At 48.7% G+C, this 18718-nt stretch overlaps 1 protein-coding gene across 50 annotated transcripts in view; it reads right to left on the bottom strand.

Annotated features, from left to right (window-relative positions):
- The window catches only part of MICAL3 (microtubule associated monooxygenase, calponin and LIM domain containing 3), a 199163-nt gene that overhangs the window by 80494 nt on the left and 99951 nt on the right, over nucleotides 1-18718 (bottom strand). For 29 of the 50 annotated variants that reach the window (XR_011439640.1, XR_011439641.1, XR_002808569.2 and 26 more), the window contains 11 exons: nucleotides 17962-18109; nucleotides 15509-15705; nucleotides 13830-13942; nucleotides 13675-13737; nucleotides 13031-13204; nucleotides 11406-11489; nucleotides 8323-8421; nucleotides 6440-6496; nucleotides 3830-3937; nucleotides 1249-1356; nucleotides 540-726 (listed from right to left, as the gene is read on the bottom strand). Coding sequence is in view for 45 of the 50 variants with exons in the window: in XM_070269729.1 (XP_070125830.1) it covers nucleotides 540-726; nucleotides 1249-1356; nucleotides 3830-3937; nucleotides 6440-6496; nucleotides 8323-8421; nucleotides 11406-11489; nucleotides 13031-13204; nucleotides 13675-13737; nucleotides 13830-13942; nucleotides 15509-15705; nucleotides 17962-18109 (1338 nt within the window). In the remaining 5 variants the exon portion in view is untranslated. The remainder of the gene's footprint in view (nucleotides 1-539; nucleotides 727-1248; nucleotides 1357-3829; nucleotides 3938-6439; nucleotides 6497-8322; nucleotides 8422-11405; nucleotides 11490-13030; nucleotides 13205-13674; nucleotides 13738-13829; nucleotides 13943-15508; nucleotides 15706-17961; nucleotides 18110-18718) is intronic. The other 21 variants (XM_070269759.1, XM_070269748.1, XM_070269760.1 and 18 more) reach the window with 3 other exon arrangements.

Genomic DNA, 18718 nt, shown 5'->3' with positions numbered 1-18718 from the left:
TTGCTAACTCTCTCCCTTCTGCCCTGTCAAGGTCTTTCCACTATAAAAACAACACATGTGACAAAAGGCCAGGGCTCGAACAACACAGTAAATTAGATTTAGGCCCTGTGCAATGAACTTTCAGCTCATCAGAAAGATGCTGGTGCCAGAGAGGTGGTGACACCGGGCAGAATCCAGCCATTTCAGGAGAAAAGGCCTGAGAACTCGGCATGGGACCTAGTTTCAACTTGTTGTCATTGACCTTAGGCAAGAAATGGGACTTCTACAGGCCTGTGATTTCCCTTCTCTAAAGTAAAGACAGCAAAGACCCATCCTCATGGTGTCCGGGCTGTCTTAGGAGCCCACCGTGAGGGAAGCAAGCCAGCGTCCGTGAAGCCGGGGAAAAGGCCGAGGGGACCCGCCATTGCCGTCACCAGCACCACCGTGGCGGACGGCGCTGGAACGGCCCGCGGCTCTGGGGACCACTTCTAAGGCAGAGTCTTAGAAGAACGTCAGAGAGGCAGGCGGCGGGCCGAGCGCGGGGCCGGGCGCCGACTCACCGGCCGCGGCGTCGTAGGCGTAGGCCGACAGGCGCAGCGTGGCGGCGCAGTGCTCGCACTGGAAGCAGCTCCGGTGGAAGAACTTGCCCTCGGCGCTCAGCCTCTCCATCACGTAGACTCGCTTCTGGCAAAAATAGCACGTGTCGCTGCCTCCCAGGTTCTGCGGGAACTCCTTCTTCACGGAGCCCTGCGGGCGGGGGGCGGGCGGTGAGGGCGGCGCCCGGGGCCCCTGCGCAGCCCCGACCCTCGCGGAGCCCGCCGGGTGGCCGCCGGCTCTGGCGCCCCCGGGAGCAGCGCGCCACTGCGGGCTGCTGCCCCACCGCCCACACAGCGCTTGGCATGAGGTGTTAATCAACAGCCAAGAGGAAACCCAAGTCCCTTTCACAGAATTTCCCAACAATCAAACCAAATCATTTTGGCAGAAGTCTATCTTGAAGGTAGCATAAAAATGTATACTCAGTGTTCACGTGGTTCTGCATGGATGTGGGTCCCCTGGACTCTGGAGCAATCACTTTTAGAGAATCCACACAACATTCTAAACAACTACTTCAGTCCTAGAAATTCAGTTACAATCAGACAATCTCAAAAAACATGACCATCACATGGCATATATCAGCTATATTTGTTACTAAGCTACTTAGAACAAACCGGGTTTGTTTATCACAGCTGTGTGCTATCTAGACAGACAGTGCCTCAGTACATCTCTTACCAGTTCCTTCTTGTCTAGAAGGGTTTTGGGCTGTTCTTTCCTTTGAAGCTGATTGGCTATCTGCTCAGCCAATGAGCTCACTCCGCCCGTGTACATCTTTATATACTTCTATTGGTTGGAGATTATAAAATGACCAGAATGAAGGGAAATGAGAAGGGAAAAAAATAAATAAATTAAGAAGACAGGAAAAAAAATCTTTGAAAGGCATAAAATGAATCAAGGTGCAGCAGCAAACCATGCCAACACAGTGCCCACAAGCAGGGAAACTTGGTGGTAAGAAAAGAGGTGTCAGTGTCCACACACAGGGATCAGCAGAGGGAGGAACAAGAGCTGCAGGAATCAAGTTCAGGGCGGGAACTCAGTCTTTCACATCTTCTTGGAATATATAGTGCAGGGCAATGCGGAGGTGGGAAGACAGGATGCACACAAATATGGAGGAGAGTAAGAAGGGCCTACAGCCCAGTGACTCAAATTACATCTACAGAATTCAAGAGGAACAACTCCCATCCAGGCAGTGGATACCAGATTGACAGCATGTCTCAAGGGTCTGGGAGAGGGCTTGGGAAGTTGCTTCCTCATTTAGAGAAAAACCAAACTCACTCTTGCAAAGGCTGACTCTCCCCTTGGGTGACAGATGCCCACAGCCTAGTATAACTTGTGACGGTCTCCCTCCTCAGGATTAATGCTTCCCTCAAAACCACTGTCACACGCATCCAACATTCCTGAGCTTTATCTGGAGGAAGCCTTCTCATGCCCCTCTCCCTGTCGATATTTATGTGTCTACCCAGGCACTGAGGTCAAAGCCTTCCAGACCGGGCTGGGCACCTCAGACACCGCGCAGCCATGTTGCTTAGCTGAGTCCTGGGAAGTCAGAATGTGTTTCTAGTCCAGGAGGGATTATTTTTTACAGGTTGAAAAAAGATAAAAGACAAAACCCAACCAACTCAATCCTCTTCCTGGCAATGTTGAAGAAGTAGCAGGAGGAAACCACCAAATTCCAATCGCAAGCCTTCCTGCTAGGCAGCCCGGCTTTGAGCCTGTCCCCAGGGAATGAGGTCAAAGTTGCTGGTGGCCCTTCAGAGTCCATGTCCAGGTCAGCCTTCTGGGTGGAGGTGGCCAGGACACCTAGCACGTGTAATACTCCTCTCATGAACTGTGTGGAGCAAGGGAGCTGCCTGCCAGTGCGAGGAGCCCTGGCTCTAATTCCGACTCAAACACACCAGGGACAGTTGTCCTGGGGTGTCCGCAACGCTGTTAGGAAGTGGTTTGAGTAGACAGACACACAGGGAATTGCTGGCCTGAGCAATGGCTTGCTCTGGGCCAGGACAAACAAGAGAAGTGCTCTGGGGTACACTAACCCGATGTAAACATGAGAACCACAGAAGCACAAACAAGCAAACAATCCCCCAGGTTCAGCTGGAACCGAGGAGCCAATTTTATTTTTTGATTTAAAATAAGGAGATTTCCAAGGATTGGTGCAATTTGCCCATTAACTCCACAGCGTATACTCATTAGTGGTCAAGAAAAACAAGTCGCTCTTAGATTAAACATTCTTTAAGTTAGAGATATTAGGGAAGCTTAGGCCTGGAGCAGACAGATACCAGGCAGAGCTGAACAGATCCTTCAATAGCTGACACAGAGGGAGCAGAAAATTGCGCTTCTGTCATTCCACAGCAGACAAGCGAGAGCGTGAACCAGGTGTCAAGCCCGAGACGGAAACACTGAGCAGGATCGGGGTCCTCACGGCTCAGCCAGGACCCTTTTCTCCCACCAGAAACCAGCACCCGCAGCAGTTGCAACCCAGGGCTGCTGCGTGCAAAGGTATTGTCACATTTAGTTCTCTGCGATGTGGCAATACTGACAAGCATCCCCTCCAGAGAAGTGGAGACGCAAGTACGATTTGTTTCTGGCGTGAAGAGCAGATGGCTCCCTTCTCCCGCTCTTACACAGCAGAAACGGAGCAATCGCTGGACTTACTGTGTCACACACGACATACACATCTGCCCCCACACACACGCGTAGTCTGGTGCTATCTCAAGAAGAGGAAACGTACACAGAAGGGCAAAAAGACCCTCTAATCTCTCTGTAAACTACTCTGCTACTCTGCAGCTGGATCAGCTCGACTGCAGAAAGCAGCAGGGTTCATTCCTTAAAGGACTACGGTTTAAGAGGCAGCTGGCATACTGTCTACTCACCATTCCACTTAAGAGATTTAATTATACTATGACTCATATTTTATACCCATATAAATATGAAGAGCTTTGGAGTTCAAAAAGTTAACGGCTGAAAAATGTTTTACATTATTTGGTATAGTTGACATACAATGAAAGTGAGCTTACGTCGACAGAATTTGATGCAATGAAAGCTAGCAGCCTCTTTAACTTTTGGTGTATGCCTACAGACCTCAAATGCTAGAGAGACACAGACACAGACACACACACACACACACAACCGGATTCCTACAGGAGAGAGCCAAAGTTAAGGGCTCTGCAATCTCCCTTGGGCCAGATGACATCTGTGGAGGTGAAGTGAGCAGAGGCTGAAGAGGACACACATCTGTGCCAAGTCCCGGCCGTGCTACCTGTCGGAGGGAGTCAGAGGAGGGAGAGGCGGGGCGGTTGGAAGAGCGGAGACTAAGAGAAAGCTCCCACTGGTCAACAAAAAATCGACGAGAAGGTTCAGGCTCTGGCTATAAAATACAAGATGGAGAAAAAAAAATCAAAAGAAATATTAAATAAAAAGTTACACACTGACCTGAACATAAGGAATTTGGCAGTTTTAGACCCTTTTACTTTAGACCTTCATCTAAATAACAGATGTAGTAAGAAATAATCTTTGCTCCCAGAAGCACATATGGCTCATTCAAAGCTTCCTCTCTGCTTTGGGCTCGCGCTTCCCTCATGCTTACATGGAGGCTGCTCTGGCACGTGGCCACTGTAGCTGTGGGCCACCTCTGAAAGCCTTGTGTTCTCTGACTCCATCCACCCTCAGGGGATAATGCTGCCAGCCAGGAGGTGGCGGAGGGCAGAAGCTGTGTCCTGCTCACACACGTGCCCTTTGTGCTCTGCAGAGCCCCTCACGTGGCCTGAGCTTGGATTTCTCCTGGGCAGAAGGAGAGTCTACCATCTTATCACTCTGCTAGCCTTACAAATAGTGGACAATAGAGACAGCAAATCTAGAGTGAAGCTCGCTTTTTCTACTTAAAGGCCAGGAATGTGGCTTCTCCTCCTCCTGTTGCTAGTGCTGGAGAAATTCTGCTTGCCAAGGAGCCAGCCAAATACCAGCAACGATCAGGAGAAAAGACTTGAGACCCTCAAGTCCTCTGCAGACTGCATGCAGTCTGGGCCAGGGTCCTCCTCAGTGGTGGGCTCATGCACCCAGGAACCCTCCAGTCCCCAGAGAGTGAGAAGGTGGCTGAGAGCTCTGGAAAGCAATAACTGCTTAGTTTCCTGCCAGGTTCAGGTGAAATATTTGCAGGGTGGAGGGAAGAGGCACTGCCATGGTAACGAGAAGCTCTCTGTCCCTCCAGCTCCTTGCAGATCTATAGCACCCCTATTCAGCCCACAGTAACTTCACAGCTGCGAGGGTGTGCCATATGCAGCGCCACCAATCCCTGCTCCAGACGCTGGCTGCTCACTGCCCTTAGCTCAGCACTCAGGGCGGGCTCAGCAACACAGGCCCTAGGGTGCGGCTGGTGGGGGGTGGTCTCTGCAGAACAGTACCCCCCACTAGAAAGAAACGAGAGAGGAGACTGAGCTCTGGGGGCAGGGAGTGGGGCAGCAGTCAGGGAGACAGTAGGGCAGAGAGCAGCTGAGTGCACAAGCAAGATTATGGAACAGTGGAGAGAACGTCCTGGAAGAGAACCCAAATAGTGACCCTCAAAAGTATGTAGAAGAGGAGCCCTGCAATGAAGAATCTGGAAATCAGCCCAGTGGGAAAGGAAAGAAAACTCCCGGCAAACCTCACTGCATCCTGAGCTCAGAGTCCTCCCTTCCTCCTGTGCACAGCAGCCCCAGCCTTCCCAGAGTTCTTCCCTGCCAACCTTTCCTTTTATTCAACAAACTCCTTTTAGTCTTTGTTTAGGCACCGTTTCATTAAAAATCATCAGGACCTCATGAAATACACATTCCCCAAATGCAGGACATTGCCCTGCTCAGTGAAAACGCCTAATTTTCTTTTTGAGAGGAATGTAGCCTGGGAAGAAGGAAGAAAGAGGCTGGGCACACACGGTGCTCAGGGAGGAGGCAGCCTCCGCTCTGGGGCTCCTCTTGGTGCCCCGGCAGGGCCCGGCTATGCGTGCTCGCGGCAGCACACGGCTGCCCACTCCAGGCTGGGTGAGAGGCTGTGGGAAGGCAGCAGGATGGCCAGCTGGCTTCCCACTGGACCCGGGCAGTGACCGGCTCACTGCTTAGCCCCAGCTGCACTTCTTGGAGGGCAGAGGCAGAAGGCAGGTAAAAACAAAGGAAAAAGGCCCGTGTGAAACGAAGAGCAGAGATGTCTTCACTTGAGCTGCAGAGCTCCACCCACTGAGAGAGCGTCCTCAAGGGTAACAATAACAAACCAATACAGTTTCATGAAATAAGCAGGCTCTGGAAATGGGCATCTCTGCACTCCACCAAATTATACGATGGCCAGGTGTAGCAGTCACTTCTCCCTTTAGTTTTCTAGAAAAGACTGGCTAAAGCTTTTCATTATGCACCCGCATCTTGTCATTATCTTCCTTCCCCTCCACCCTCTTCATGCTTGAAAACTCCCCACACCAGTAAGAGCTGTGGCTCTCTCAGCATTTCCACCTCAAGACCCCTGACTATGAAAACACTAGCAAATGCCACTGCATGATGACCTAGACCCTCCCCTATGAAGCTACACCTGATAGGCAAACGCTATCCCACCACCGGCACATATTCTGGAATGGGAAAGGTGGACAGAAATGGAAGTCAGTAAGGCCTTTACAACACAAGCTCTTAGGATTCGTATCTCCTCTGAATGCCGGGTGGATGAATGCTTCACTGTGAATGCTATTTGCATGGATCAACATTGTTAGCAAAAACAATTCTGGCTCTTGGCTGAGTGACAAGAGCGTGCAAAAAGCAAGGGGAGAGGGGACCGCCCCACCTTCCCTCTGCCCCCACCACAGCGTGCCCCATCTGTTTGGCTCTCAGCATCCATGCCGCAGTTCATGCTCTTTTACCCTCTCATGGTGGGGACTCTGCTTGCCACGGCTGTCAGCACCAAGATCCCTGTAAGTCTGTTGGCAACAAAGTAGAAACTTAAGCTCCATTCAAATGTTCTACTTGGACCTACTAAGTGACAGTGCCAGAAATTCAGTTTATTTCAACACATATCCCCTGCCCCCTACTGATTCCCACCCCAAGTAACCACAATCCCATCTACGTGAAATCCCATGACCCAAGGACAACTTTTTGCACAGCCATTCTGCCCATCTGGCCTCTAACGAGGTCAGCTACATAGAAAAAGAATGAACTATGGTTAGTACAAAGATGGAGCAAACATATTTCTCTCACATAGTGGCACAAGATCAGAGGCATCAAATGGAAGGTTTAAAAGGAGAGGCAGGTTAGAAGAGTACAAGTTTCCACAACAAGACAGAGAGGAAAGGTGGGGAGATGGAAAGTGGCTGGAATAAATGACCATTACAACAGCCCAGAGGAAACTCCAGTGTGGGGAGTGGTCCCTGAATGGGAACATGAGGCCAAAGCATAATTTATTAAAGGGAGAAGTGGACAAAGATTGGAAGCATTTTCAGTAAATAAGCAGGAACATGTACATGGGAGGCAAGGGAATCTGCAAGACAGACACACAGCTGCCTCCACGGACCTGGGGAAACCACTAACAGCAATCATGGCAACAGGGAAGACCACGTTCATCACCCTCTGGATAACTGAGGATTCACCTTACGGCCTTTTTCTGGTGGAGAAACTGATCCCGAGCTTCCAGTGTGGCCACTCTTACCCAGAGCCCATGAGCACTGTCTCAGCAGGCAGGACGAGGCCAGAGCTAGGGCTCCGGTCACACGAGCGGGTTCAGTTCCCGGCTCCATTACTCACTGTGTGACCTTGCACAAACTACTCTGCCCCCTGCCCTATGCTTCAGTCTCCTCATCTGCACAATGAGATGATAACTGAGCTGTCCTGTGGGGTTATGGTGGGAACTGATGAGACAACCCCTGAAGGAACCGAGAGCACTGCCTGGGTCACAAGCAACGCTCCTACATGTAAGTTCTCATGGAGAGACAAGGCACAGGGAGCCACTAAACCTGCAACAGTTCTGTTCCAGACCCAGGGACATAGGCTACTCCTTTAAAAATGAGACGCATCACTAGGAGTCACCTTTTAAAAAGGCCACCTTAGTTGAGAACATGTCCTTCCATAATCCTGCCTTTAAAATTAGTGTTTTATTTTATAGGGACATACTACAGAGGTCAACAAAGCCATTCCATAAATAGACTTCATGTAAGTGTGTTTGCCACAAACGTATACTTGCTGTCCTCATTGACCGTGTCTGCAGTTAACTCCTCTATAAAGAAGTTTTCGAATGATCTGCCTGGAGTGTGAGTGCAGTGGATGGGAAGGGTAGGTGTTTGCTGGCAGAAGTTGCATAAGCAAGATGTAGAACTCTCAAAATAGAAGGAACCAAACTCATATAGTGAGGGCCTATAGAAAGCCTCCAGAAGTTCATCTTAACTTTAGCTCCTTGGGCAGTAAGACAAAAAGGCTGCTTTAAATGAGGTTAGACAGATATGTGTTGCCCTCCAGGGCCTCTGACAAATACAGTTGAAATTCTAGTGGTGACTGCAGAGTTGTACTCCTATGATGTGGGATGAAACTAAACCGGGTTTGACTGTATTATGCACTATCTTGAGGTCCAATCCGAAATTGCTCATTTGTAGCAAGAAAGGTTGCTTCTGCTACAAATGGTTTCTACACATGGTCTTTCTGTTTTCTAACAGTTATCATTAAAAAGAGGGAATATTAATTTGGTCTCTGCCCTAGCCACCTACACAGGCAGGCAGGAAGACAAAGACAGGACAACAGAACATGCAGAGAAGATCACCTGCTGGCTGCCACGCGCCCGACAGGGAGGTGGAGTAGGGGGAGGAGAAAGTGTGATCACTTTTTTGGGACAGGTCCGAGAACGCTCCTTTTCCCGTCGCTTTTACACCAACAGACACAAACAGAGAGAACATTGGTGAAACAGTGGGCACATTTAGGCTGGTTCTGGAAGGACCAAAGGGCATTTGCCAAAAGCACGCCAGAGATGGTCTGGGATCACCTCTGGCCCCAGAGGCCACCTTCCTCGCCCCTCCATCCTCACTGCACGGTCAGGGAGGCGGCTTGTCGCAGTCTACTGTTGGCCTCCAGGCCAGGCTCGCACTGTTTGCTGGTGCGGATCACAAAGGTCATCTCTGCAGCTGGTCTTGGGGTCAGAACGTGAGCGCAGCACTTTGTAAATGCCAGGGATCAAGGACATTCTTCTTGGCTGGTTTTATCAGGGAAATCGTGGGGGAGAAGGAATGGGCTTTGTTATAAATAGAGAAAAAGGGCCCATAGGCCATCATCACAAGGGAGCCTGGCAAGTGCCTCTGACCGCCCAGTCACGTGGACACCCACAGTAGTAGAGCAACTCTTCTGCAGGGCCCACCTCAGACAACATCCTGCCATGGCTTCCCTCTTCTCAGTCCCCTCACTCACACTCAAAAGGGTCTGGAAAACTAGTAAGGAAATGTAAGGAAGAACAGGAAACAGGATCTTTCACTAAATGAGCACCATACACATGTCCATGGACCATTTCCCCATTTTGCCCTCTTTTTATTGCCCATTTTGCATTGCACACCTTCCTTGTGAAGCTGTCTAGGATTTGCAGAGCCCTTCAGTACTTAAGAAACAATCACACACTCCTCAGTCGGAGAAGCCCTCAATTTCCTCACACCCAGAATGACCACGTGGGGAGCACACAGTAACACCTGGGCAGGAGAGGGAGCGGTGGAAGTTCTGAAGCCAAGGGAAACAGTGCTACTGTTTGTCCCGACCTCACAGGACAATCTACTTCCAAACCAAGGCTGGTTAATGTGCAGTTTGCCTGCAGGATGCATTTCTGAGATCAAAAGACTAAAGGGTGGGGAGGGAAGAGCCAAAGTGTTTACACGGGAAGGCAAAAAAGAGAAGTCCCTGGCAAGCAGAGCTGTTGTTCATTTCCCTCTTCCATCCTGTAACCGGAGTTAAAGCTGGTCCTTGTGCCAACACGGCCACCACTGCTGTGCTTGCCACACCCTTGTGCCTCACTCCGAGCCACTTCAAGAGAAACACAAAGTGAGTCATTATAAGGGGCTGCCCATCAGCCCCCGCCTGCTGCTGGGGGCCAGCAGTCAGGGTGAGTGAGAAGCAGAGGGCCCCAGCACACCACTGGAGCACCATCCCTGATTAGTGCTGAGAAGAAATTATATGTGAGTATAATACATTTCACACGGATGTAAGAACTGTGAGTTATAGTTCTTTCACAGCCAAGCAAATTTACGATTCCTAACTCTACATCACATGAAGCACACACAGGGTCTCACAGGATGTTCACTGCTCACAGTTTCTCACTTATCCATCCGGCTCCTCTTTTGAACTGTGTGCTCTGTGCCCATTGCATAGAACCCAGGTTTGACTTCAATGGCTCTACTCTGCTGCCTGCATAGCCTCATAGCATTCGTCAACAGGAGAAACAGCACAAATACCAAGCTCCCGACGCCCTGCAGTACATGCAGCTCAACCAGGCGGTGAGCTGGCGTGCCCATCTTCACCAGCACGGAGGCCCCCACTGCGCCAGGTGCCTCGGGTCGCACTCGCTGACCTGAGACTTCCCAGCAAGCCCACCCAAAGCTGCTCCAGGCACGTGCCATTTGTAGTTAGTTGTTCAGCTGCTTGCACATCTTACACCTGACCCACCTTCTCCTTTGCTCCTCCTATCTCAGGTGACCGTTACGAACATTCTAAGAATCTAGAGTTTGGGGAATTTAGCTTCGAGTTCACTTTCTCCTTCAGCAGATACTCAACTAAAGATAACCTTTCAAAATCATACCTTCCACCTAGACTTCAAGGCAAAGGGTAAGAAAATAAAATGGAAGTGAATCCCCCTGAGGTTTCTCTTCCTTTGTTTCAGAAGATCTCCCCCGGGCAGAGGGAAAGAGGCGGCTTGGCTCTCTTGCGAGTCTGGACATTGCTCCTGAGTATCCACCTCATCCTCGCAGCCCTGCCTGTCACGTGGCATATTATTAAAGGAAAGGTTAGAGAGGAACATTTCGCCCTGAATATAATTCAAATAAAACCCAACTTGCCCTCCTCAGTACCTCCCAGGAACAGCCGTCACTTCACGCACAGGAGGAAACAGAGGCTCTGCTCGCAGCCTCTCAGAGTCCGAGCCCACGTGACAGCAAACCCCAGACAGTGGACCGAGGTGGGCTCACCAGGCTGCGATGCAGGAGAACACACAGAGGCCTCCCATCCCGCTGACGGGTGTCCCATCAGCCACCAGAGGCACCCCCCCTTTCTGTCCTGTTCTGTCCTGCTGATGAGAAATAGCTTTCCAGGAGATTCTGCAAAATTTTTAGTGAAAATTTCCAAAGTATTTTAAATGTAGACAAAACACCAAGAAAATGCCCGTGATTATCTTTGTCCAGGGTTTGAAACAAACAAACAAAAATCACAGTCTAAGACTATTTCTTGGATGATATTTTCCTATTTAACATGCAAGGCTCCAGTGCCCCAATTCCCAGGCTCGACAGTTTCCAGATTCCCCCTCCAACGGTCAGGACACATGTTAGCAAAAAGTCAACTTGGAACAAAGGTTATAAAACCCCAAAGGCTGTGGTGCCTGAATGACCCACCACACAGCTTCAGCTAGCTTCCACACCAATGAACAGCCCACTATCTTAACTGGTTTCCCAAATCCAAAGGAAGAAACAACTCATGCGATACAATCAGTATTGCCTATTAAACTTGCTCCCAGCGTCACTTCTCAAATGAGCAGAGGCTTCTGCCCTTGTGAACTTGGACTCTATGGGGCCAGCCCCAACCCTGGCTGGCTCAGAAGAAGGAGGGGTGGGAAGGCCCGGGGAGGGAGCACCAATTCTGGCCCCTGGGGAGCTCCTTTACCTGTTTCCACTGGGGGATGGAAGCAGGGCGACCCTGCTCAGGCAGGCAGCAGGATGGCTGGCTGACCCCACGCTCCTGTGTCGGCTGTGACACACAGGCCAAGTATGGGTGGGGGCAGGACATGGAGACAAAACAAAATAAAATACATTAAGGTAGGAGAAGACACATGTGTTCATGGAGGACAGATACATAACTATGAACTGGGGTGGGGGGGGACCAGACTATGGTGACACAGAATTAATTCTTAGAAAGTTATACCTATAAAGGAAACAAAATACACCACTCCCCCCGCTCCCCCACCAAAAGCAAATGCAGAAGAGAAACAGAAGCTGTAATTCTCATTATCCTTTACCCCAGCTCAATGCTCTGAACCTAAACCACTAATTCTTGTTTGGAAAACTAATCTTTCGACTCAAAATGAGGAAAGCAACCTTCTTTTAGGGGCACACTTCCTCTAAGGAAGAGCATGCCCACCTTCTTGAGGGGGGCTGTCAGAGCTGCCAGGCCACCTCAAAGGTTTACCAACAAACAGTATCATCTTCTCTGTGAGCCACAGCATGAAATGACTGGAGTCTAAAGATTAATAACCAAAGAGCAGATGTAAGAAGAAGTTAATGATGGCCAGACTCCAAGCAAAGTCAGTCCGACCCCCGGGTCCAGAGGAACAATGGCTGACGTGTAAGGAGATGAAAAAGAATGAAGAGAATGAGCTCCCTCTCCTCCAGGTGCTCTCTCAGGTCATTGGGGAGTTTTATAAGAAACTTAACAGTGTGACTCTCAAAATCCCAGCACCTCCTGTTATAAGACGTCCTAGTGACTCAGCCAAGCAGGAGAAGAGACAAGGCCTAACAAAGGCATCTCGGGTCAAATGCTCCTATCTGCACTCTCACAAGCATGACCTTTGGGAATGCAAGTTAGGACCCGTGAAGAACCTTTGACATGTTCATACTCTCAACCTGGTTTGAGAATAGCCCAAGAACATCATCTGGAACACACAGAAGCAGCTTGGTAACTAGAATGTCGGCCTCTGTACTTCATCACAGAAGAGAGAAAGGATGCTAACACACAGCACTAGTGGATGACTGTGGAAAGCAAGGCGCACACACATTTTCCAAGATGCTTGTAAAGGGTTTGCAACATGGAAATATGCCCAAAGTTACATGAAGAAAGCAGAATACAAAAGTGTATATTAAGAATGACCTCAACTATGAAAATAAGAATGCACGAAAAAAAGATCAGAAAGAAACATTAACAGATGACAGGTGCCTTAATTACCTGTATTACACTTTTCAGCATTTTCCTCAATAAGCATATACTTCTCTTACAATTTAAATATGGATGTGTGTATGTGAACATGCACTCCTGTATCTCTACAGGGGATTTTTAAAAACCCTCTGCTGATTTTTGTCACCGACACCTTGAACTGAACGGTGAGGATACAGCAGTCCTGACAGCACAGGAAGCGCTCTTCTCTGCCGCAGCCAGACAAGGGGGAGACCAGACAGCAGGCCTGACGGCACGAGAGCTCGAGTCTGTGACACAGCTCACCTCACATGACTGGAAAGATCCCTCCCTCCTCTGTGGCCAAACCGAGTGTGGACAGGCGAGGGATGGGATGGGGTTACCTGTCTCCTCATGCCAGTGGACTGTGGCGGTGCGTTCTCTTCAAATTTGGCCAGCAGCTGGGTTGCCATGTACTTCACTTTGTTCTGGTTACCGAGGGCCACGTCCATCCTCCTGTCCGTCAGAGTGCTCACCAGCGTGGGCCTTCCTCCTCGGTAGCCCCGGGGTACCTCCTCCTGATGAACAGTGACCACCCGAGAACCAGCCTCCATTAGAGGAGCCCCCTAAACGCCCTTTGCTCAGAGACACACAGCCAGTGTCTGGACCAGCAGCTGGATTTCTGCTTTAGGTTGAGCTTAACAGCTCTCTTCAAGGTTCTAATCTCAAGATGGGGTCAGCAAGGCCTTGGTGCGTGGGGCAGTATAAAGAGGTACTGGCACTTTTGCTGGTATTGTCATATCCCAGGAAAGCCAGTGTCCTTTGCCAAATGTGTGATTCCAAAGAGACAGGAACGCCCAGTGCACGTGTGTGTATGTTCCCGTGGATGCTCTCCAAAAAGTTAAACAAAAACAAAGTCGCAGAAAAAGCACCTGTGCACAAAATCTCTCATAAAAGATGAACACGAAAAGGTATAGCAACACCAATGTGGAAATTAAAAAAAAGGCTATTCAGTATAATCATTCTACAAACCCCAGATAATTCTCACCTCTTCTGATTGACTAGTCTTTCTCCTCTTTCCAGCACCATCCAAGTCCTTTTCCTTTTTATCCTACACCAAGAAAGGAGGGAAACGGCATTATTCTAGACCCTATACCTTGTCATTAGGTTTGCAGCTGGTAAGAAAAACCTTCTTACGCTTACCTTGGGAGAACGCTTCCGAGAGATGGTCTGCCCGAGTTTGCTTAGGAAGGAGATGGGAGACTTGGTGCTGGCTATCAGGACTGCCTTCTCCTCAGCATTCAGGGCCAAGGCGTCTGCGAACAGAGAGCAATGTGGAGGAGAGTCCTGGACGGGCCTCAAGGCACTGACCAGAACTGCCCTCCTTGCAGGGGTGCCTGGGACCCAGAGATTCTGCAGGTCCATTGGCTCCGACAGGAGGACAAGGAGCGCAGCAGGAAATGCCACAAGGGAAACGCACACTGAGGTCTGGATGTTGAGCCTTCTCTTCTCCATCCACACAAAAAAAATTAACTCTTTTCCACAGCCCACTTCAGTCACAAAAACCTCCACTTTTGCTTTTCAAAAGTTGGAATCTGCCTATGATTGTTAGTTACAGAGTGCTGAAGCCTCACCTTTGGGATAAAAATTTCAGGGCAGAGAGAGAAGGGAGGGAGGGTAGGAGCAACTGGTTTTGATGTATGCAGACACCATGCACTTGGCCGCACATAAGGGGGGCCCTCCCTGAGTGCGTCTGTCGACATTAGAGCTGTGGACTTCTGCTGTAGGAACCACGTATCTAACTAGAAAAAGCCACAGACATCTACAGAGTACACGGGCTGGAAGACATTGGATAAACACATACTCTGAGGGTTCCAATGTTTTATTAGTAATAATAGTAATTTTAAAAATAACAATTGAAATATAATATATTGCTAATATTTATTAAGTGCTTCAATTTGCCAAACATTCTTCTTAGCATATCACAATCTAATTATATATATAATCCCCATTTTACAGATGGGGAAACTGAGGCACAGGGCAATTTAGTAACTTGCCTAAAGGTGGAACAGGTGGACATACTGAGACCCAGGTCAGGTACCACGGTCAACACTTTTAAACATTATCCTATACTTACTCCTAGGGACAATAAATGACAACAGGAATATGTTTTTGTAGCACTCTAACAGACTGAGGCAGCAGGCTGAGGGCCAAGAAAAGATTTTTAGAAAACACTAAAAGGTAGGAGAAGAAAGAGAAACCAGAGAAGCAACAGTCACAGAACAAAGAGAACGAGACAAGTATATAGGACAGGGTCACAGAAACCAAGAAGGAGAACTTCAAGAAAAAGGATGTCATTTCACAGTGCTGAGCAATGCAGAAATGCCAAGTGCAGGAGAGATGAGAAATGAGAAAATAAATGGATTTGGTGATTCTTCCCAGCTGTGGAGGACAGCTTTGGCAGAGCAGGAAGTACAGAAGCCAGGCTGCAAAGTGCTTCCAAGTTTAGGCCGTGAGGAAGCAGAGCCACTAGCACGAACCACTTTTCAATAAGCTGGTTCTCAGAGAAAGGGTATGAGAAGGTGGTAGAGTCGGCAGTAGAGTCAAGGAAAAAATCTGCATAGAAATGATTTTTGCATTCTTACAGATTTAGTGAGAAAGATTTGGGAAAGAATGAGTGCTTGAGAACACACTAGTAGAGAAGGGAAAAGCAACGGAGCAAAGTCCCAGGGACTGACCCTGATAGCCGACCAGTAAAATCACAAGGTAAGCACAGGTTTGGCTTTTGGTGGTACTGATGAAGGACATGGTGAAAGGAAAGAAAAGGAAGCCAGGCAGCAGAGAGGATCGGAGGCCCTCCACCTCGTGCCGCCGGCCCTTACCCCTGGAGGAGAGCGAGTCCTTGAACATCTCGTAGAACTGAGTCAGGTACATCACCATGGACAGCTTGTCGGGCTCCCCCACCGAGGCCATTTCTTTGCCTGTCATGATGGGAGAAATGCCCAGTTCCTTCTCAGCAATATCAAAGGCCAGTTGGTTATTCTTCTCCACATTTTGCTCATCCAAAGAATCAAAATCTCTGAGAAACAGGATGAGGAAAACACGTCAAGATGAGTTGCTTATCCCCACACCAGAAAACACAATACCATGGAGTCGTCATCATTCTCAGTCTTTCAGCTAAAATCCAGGGTGCAGTGCCTCACCGTAATCTGAGAGCAACTCTGTTTATTTCATCTCAGTCTCCTTCCTTTTACTAAGGAAATACAAACCATCCTCAAGGAGAAGAAATGATTAAAGATACCCATAAAGGAAAAAAGAGGAGGAAAGTTGGAAAACTACCCTCATTTTTCCAAGATAAAGATAGGAACTATCTTTTTTTTTTTGAGGAAGATTAGCCCTGAGCTAACATCTGCTGCCAATCCTCCTCTTTTTTTTTTTTTTTTTTTTGAGGAAGACTGGCCCTGAGCTAACATCCATGCCCATCTTCCTCTACTTGATATGTGGGATGCCTGCCACAGCATGGCTTGACAAGTGGTGCCATGTCTGCACCTGGGATTTGAACCAGCAAACCCCGGGCTGCTGAAGTGGAACATGCGCACTTAACCACTATGCCACTGGGGCAGCCCCGATAGGAACCATCTTTAACACGTATCCTCTTGCACCTTGTGTGTGACTGTACATATTAAACTAATACTCAATAATGATAAAAATCCTCCTTAGATCAGACTGCTTCTAAGTCCTGGGACTATCACACACTGTGTCCTTTGGACCTGACAAGCTGTTCATGCCCTGAGTCAGCTCTGGTAAATCTTACTCAGCCTTCTACTTGAAGGGAAATTCCAAGACTTTCCTCAAAAGATTTTTCCATTGCTAAATTTCCTGAGTTTTCCCAAATACTTAGATTAACAAACATTTCCCACTGGGTTTCCAGCTTCTTGCTATTCAATCAAGTAACAACTGATAGCATTCTTCTCTAGGTGATTTCAGGCCTTATCGTGCATTAACCTGACTCATGGCAGTTTTTCATTTTTTAAAATTGCTTTTCTCTGTAGATTAAGCCTGCTAAACCATAGAGGCCGCATCCTGAATGAAGTCATTGTAGTCTAAACAGTGCCACGTGACCTACTCACTGGTTTGTGTTCTGTCACAAGAAAATCCCCCAGACCTTCTGCAGGCGGCCTTTGGTCAGGTCTACTGGGAATGTGTCCCCTCACCCCACACGACCCCCCGCCCCCACCTGCCTTCCCTTTGGAAGAGAACTGATTCACCTGGCCCTTCCTCTACAGCACTTCTGTGCCACTGGTCATAATCCTCCCGAAGCTGCTCCCCGATACCCCCTCTCCCGGTAGGGCGATAAGCCCTCCTTTCACCTGCCTTTTGCCAACCTCTGCAGGAGCTAAGGGACAGAAGCACCAGAGGTCAGTTATCTTTATCGAAGCGAATCAGAAATTCCCATTCCTGAACCACACTATGCAAGGCTATTTTTACTAGCTGTTGCCTCATTAATTTATAATCTAATATAAACAGGGACTAGGTCTTTGAGAATTCCTTAAGCAACCATTAAAACAAAAAACACACAAAAATTGGGCCCTTAAATGGGCCTGATGATAAAAGGACAGGCAGCCAAACTAATTCAACAAACTATGCCTTTGTTTCTAAATCTTCCTGTTTGGTGCCCACAGGAAGGAGGCCTACGGGGGAAATCTGAGCACCCTGGCTGCCACGGCCACCTGGGTCACCGAACTGTCCTAATTCTGCACGTGGGTGAGTAAAGAATGACCAGAAGACATGTTACCAATGTACATGGGTAAGGTAACCTGAGTTTTGGGGGCGCGAGAGAGTATGTTTGCAAAAAGTGCCATCCTTTACCAAAGAAAGGGGAGCCACTGGAAATTGGGGGAGGACTCACTTTTCTGTTTTGTTGGTGGTGACATATTTGCCTTTCGCCAGCCAAATGTTCCAGCCAGCTTTTCCTCATGACCATCAGCATTTGAGAGATGGCTGGCTGAAGTGAAGAGTTCAACCTGGGGCCAATCAACAGAGTTTTCCTTTGTGTAGAGTTAAGAGGCCCAGGTGGGCGCTAAAGCCAGCTTCTGACCTTCTGAGTGCAGTGATTTTAGAAACTCAGCTAGTCACTCCGGGGCTGAACTACGTAATGCTTGACATAAAGAGTTTTAAATATAACCACATCAAAATTAATGACTGTCTTCTAGAGAAAGTATCTTACTATGTATCTCATTCTAGGAAAATGTACAAAATTTGGCTACTTGAGAGCAGTGTGCCCTGAGATCCTTCAGGAATACAAAATGAAACACAGAGTCTGGTTACAACTTACATCAGATCGGGGCGGTATCTGTGGATAATCGCACACAGGGCCAGGCCACTTTTCCAAGACATGGTGAGGTCTGTCACATTCACCCCTGCGTAGCCATCGGTCTGCCTCTGGCACCAACCCAGCAGTTTGCTTGAACGAGCTACAGACTCTAAAACAAGAAAAGTATTGTTGGAAGTGTAGTCACTGAGTAGCACTGAGGATCCTCTGTAGTATACATATCCAGTTTGAAAAATTACTGAAGGTAGGGATAAAATAGTTGTCACCGGTTTTCAAAAGTAAGAAGCTATGTGACTGGTATCCTGATAGTGGAATTTTAGGTAGACAAGAAACTACAGATTTACCCAGACTCCGAGGTCACGTCTATCTCCCTAACAGATGGATAAGTCACACCAGGTTGTTTGGACCTGCTCAGGCTGAAGCCCGGTGTCCTGCGGTGCTCTGGTCACTGATTTACATGGCAGAGCGCCGTCTCCAGAGGCTGTCACCCCCACCTGCAGTGCTTCTATCGTTCCCCTGGAGAGTTGTGTGGCAGCTGGCAGGGGAAGCTCCCTCCCTTCGAGGTAAACTGGGAGGCTTAGGGCAGAGAAGCCTCCATTCCACCCAGCAGCACAGCAAACCAGCAGCGAACAAAGCCCTGCTTGCACCCTTGCGCAGGTGCTGAGCCACCTGCCAAGAGAAGACACTATACGATGACACTGGCCTGGCCAAGTCCCCCAGACCAGACGAACCTGGGTACTCTCGATTATAGATGATCACA

Source organism: Equus caballus, chromosome 6, assembly GCF_041296265.1.
Source record: "Equus caballus isolate H_3958 breed thoroughbred chromosome 6, TB-T2T, whole genome shotgun sequence".
Lineage (NCBI taxonomy): Eukaryota > Metazoa > Chordata > Mammalia > Perissodactyla > Equidae > Equus > Equus caballus.
This window is presented reverse-complemented; position numbering and strand designations above follow the sequence as displayed.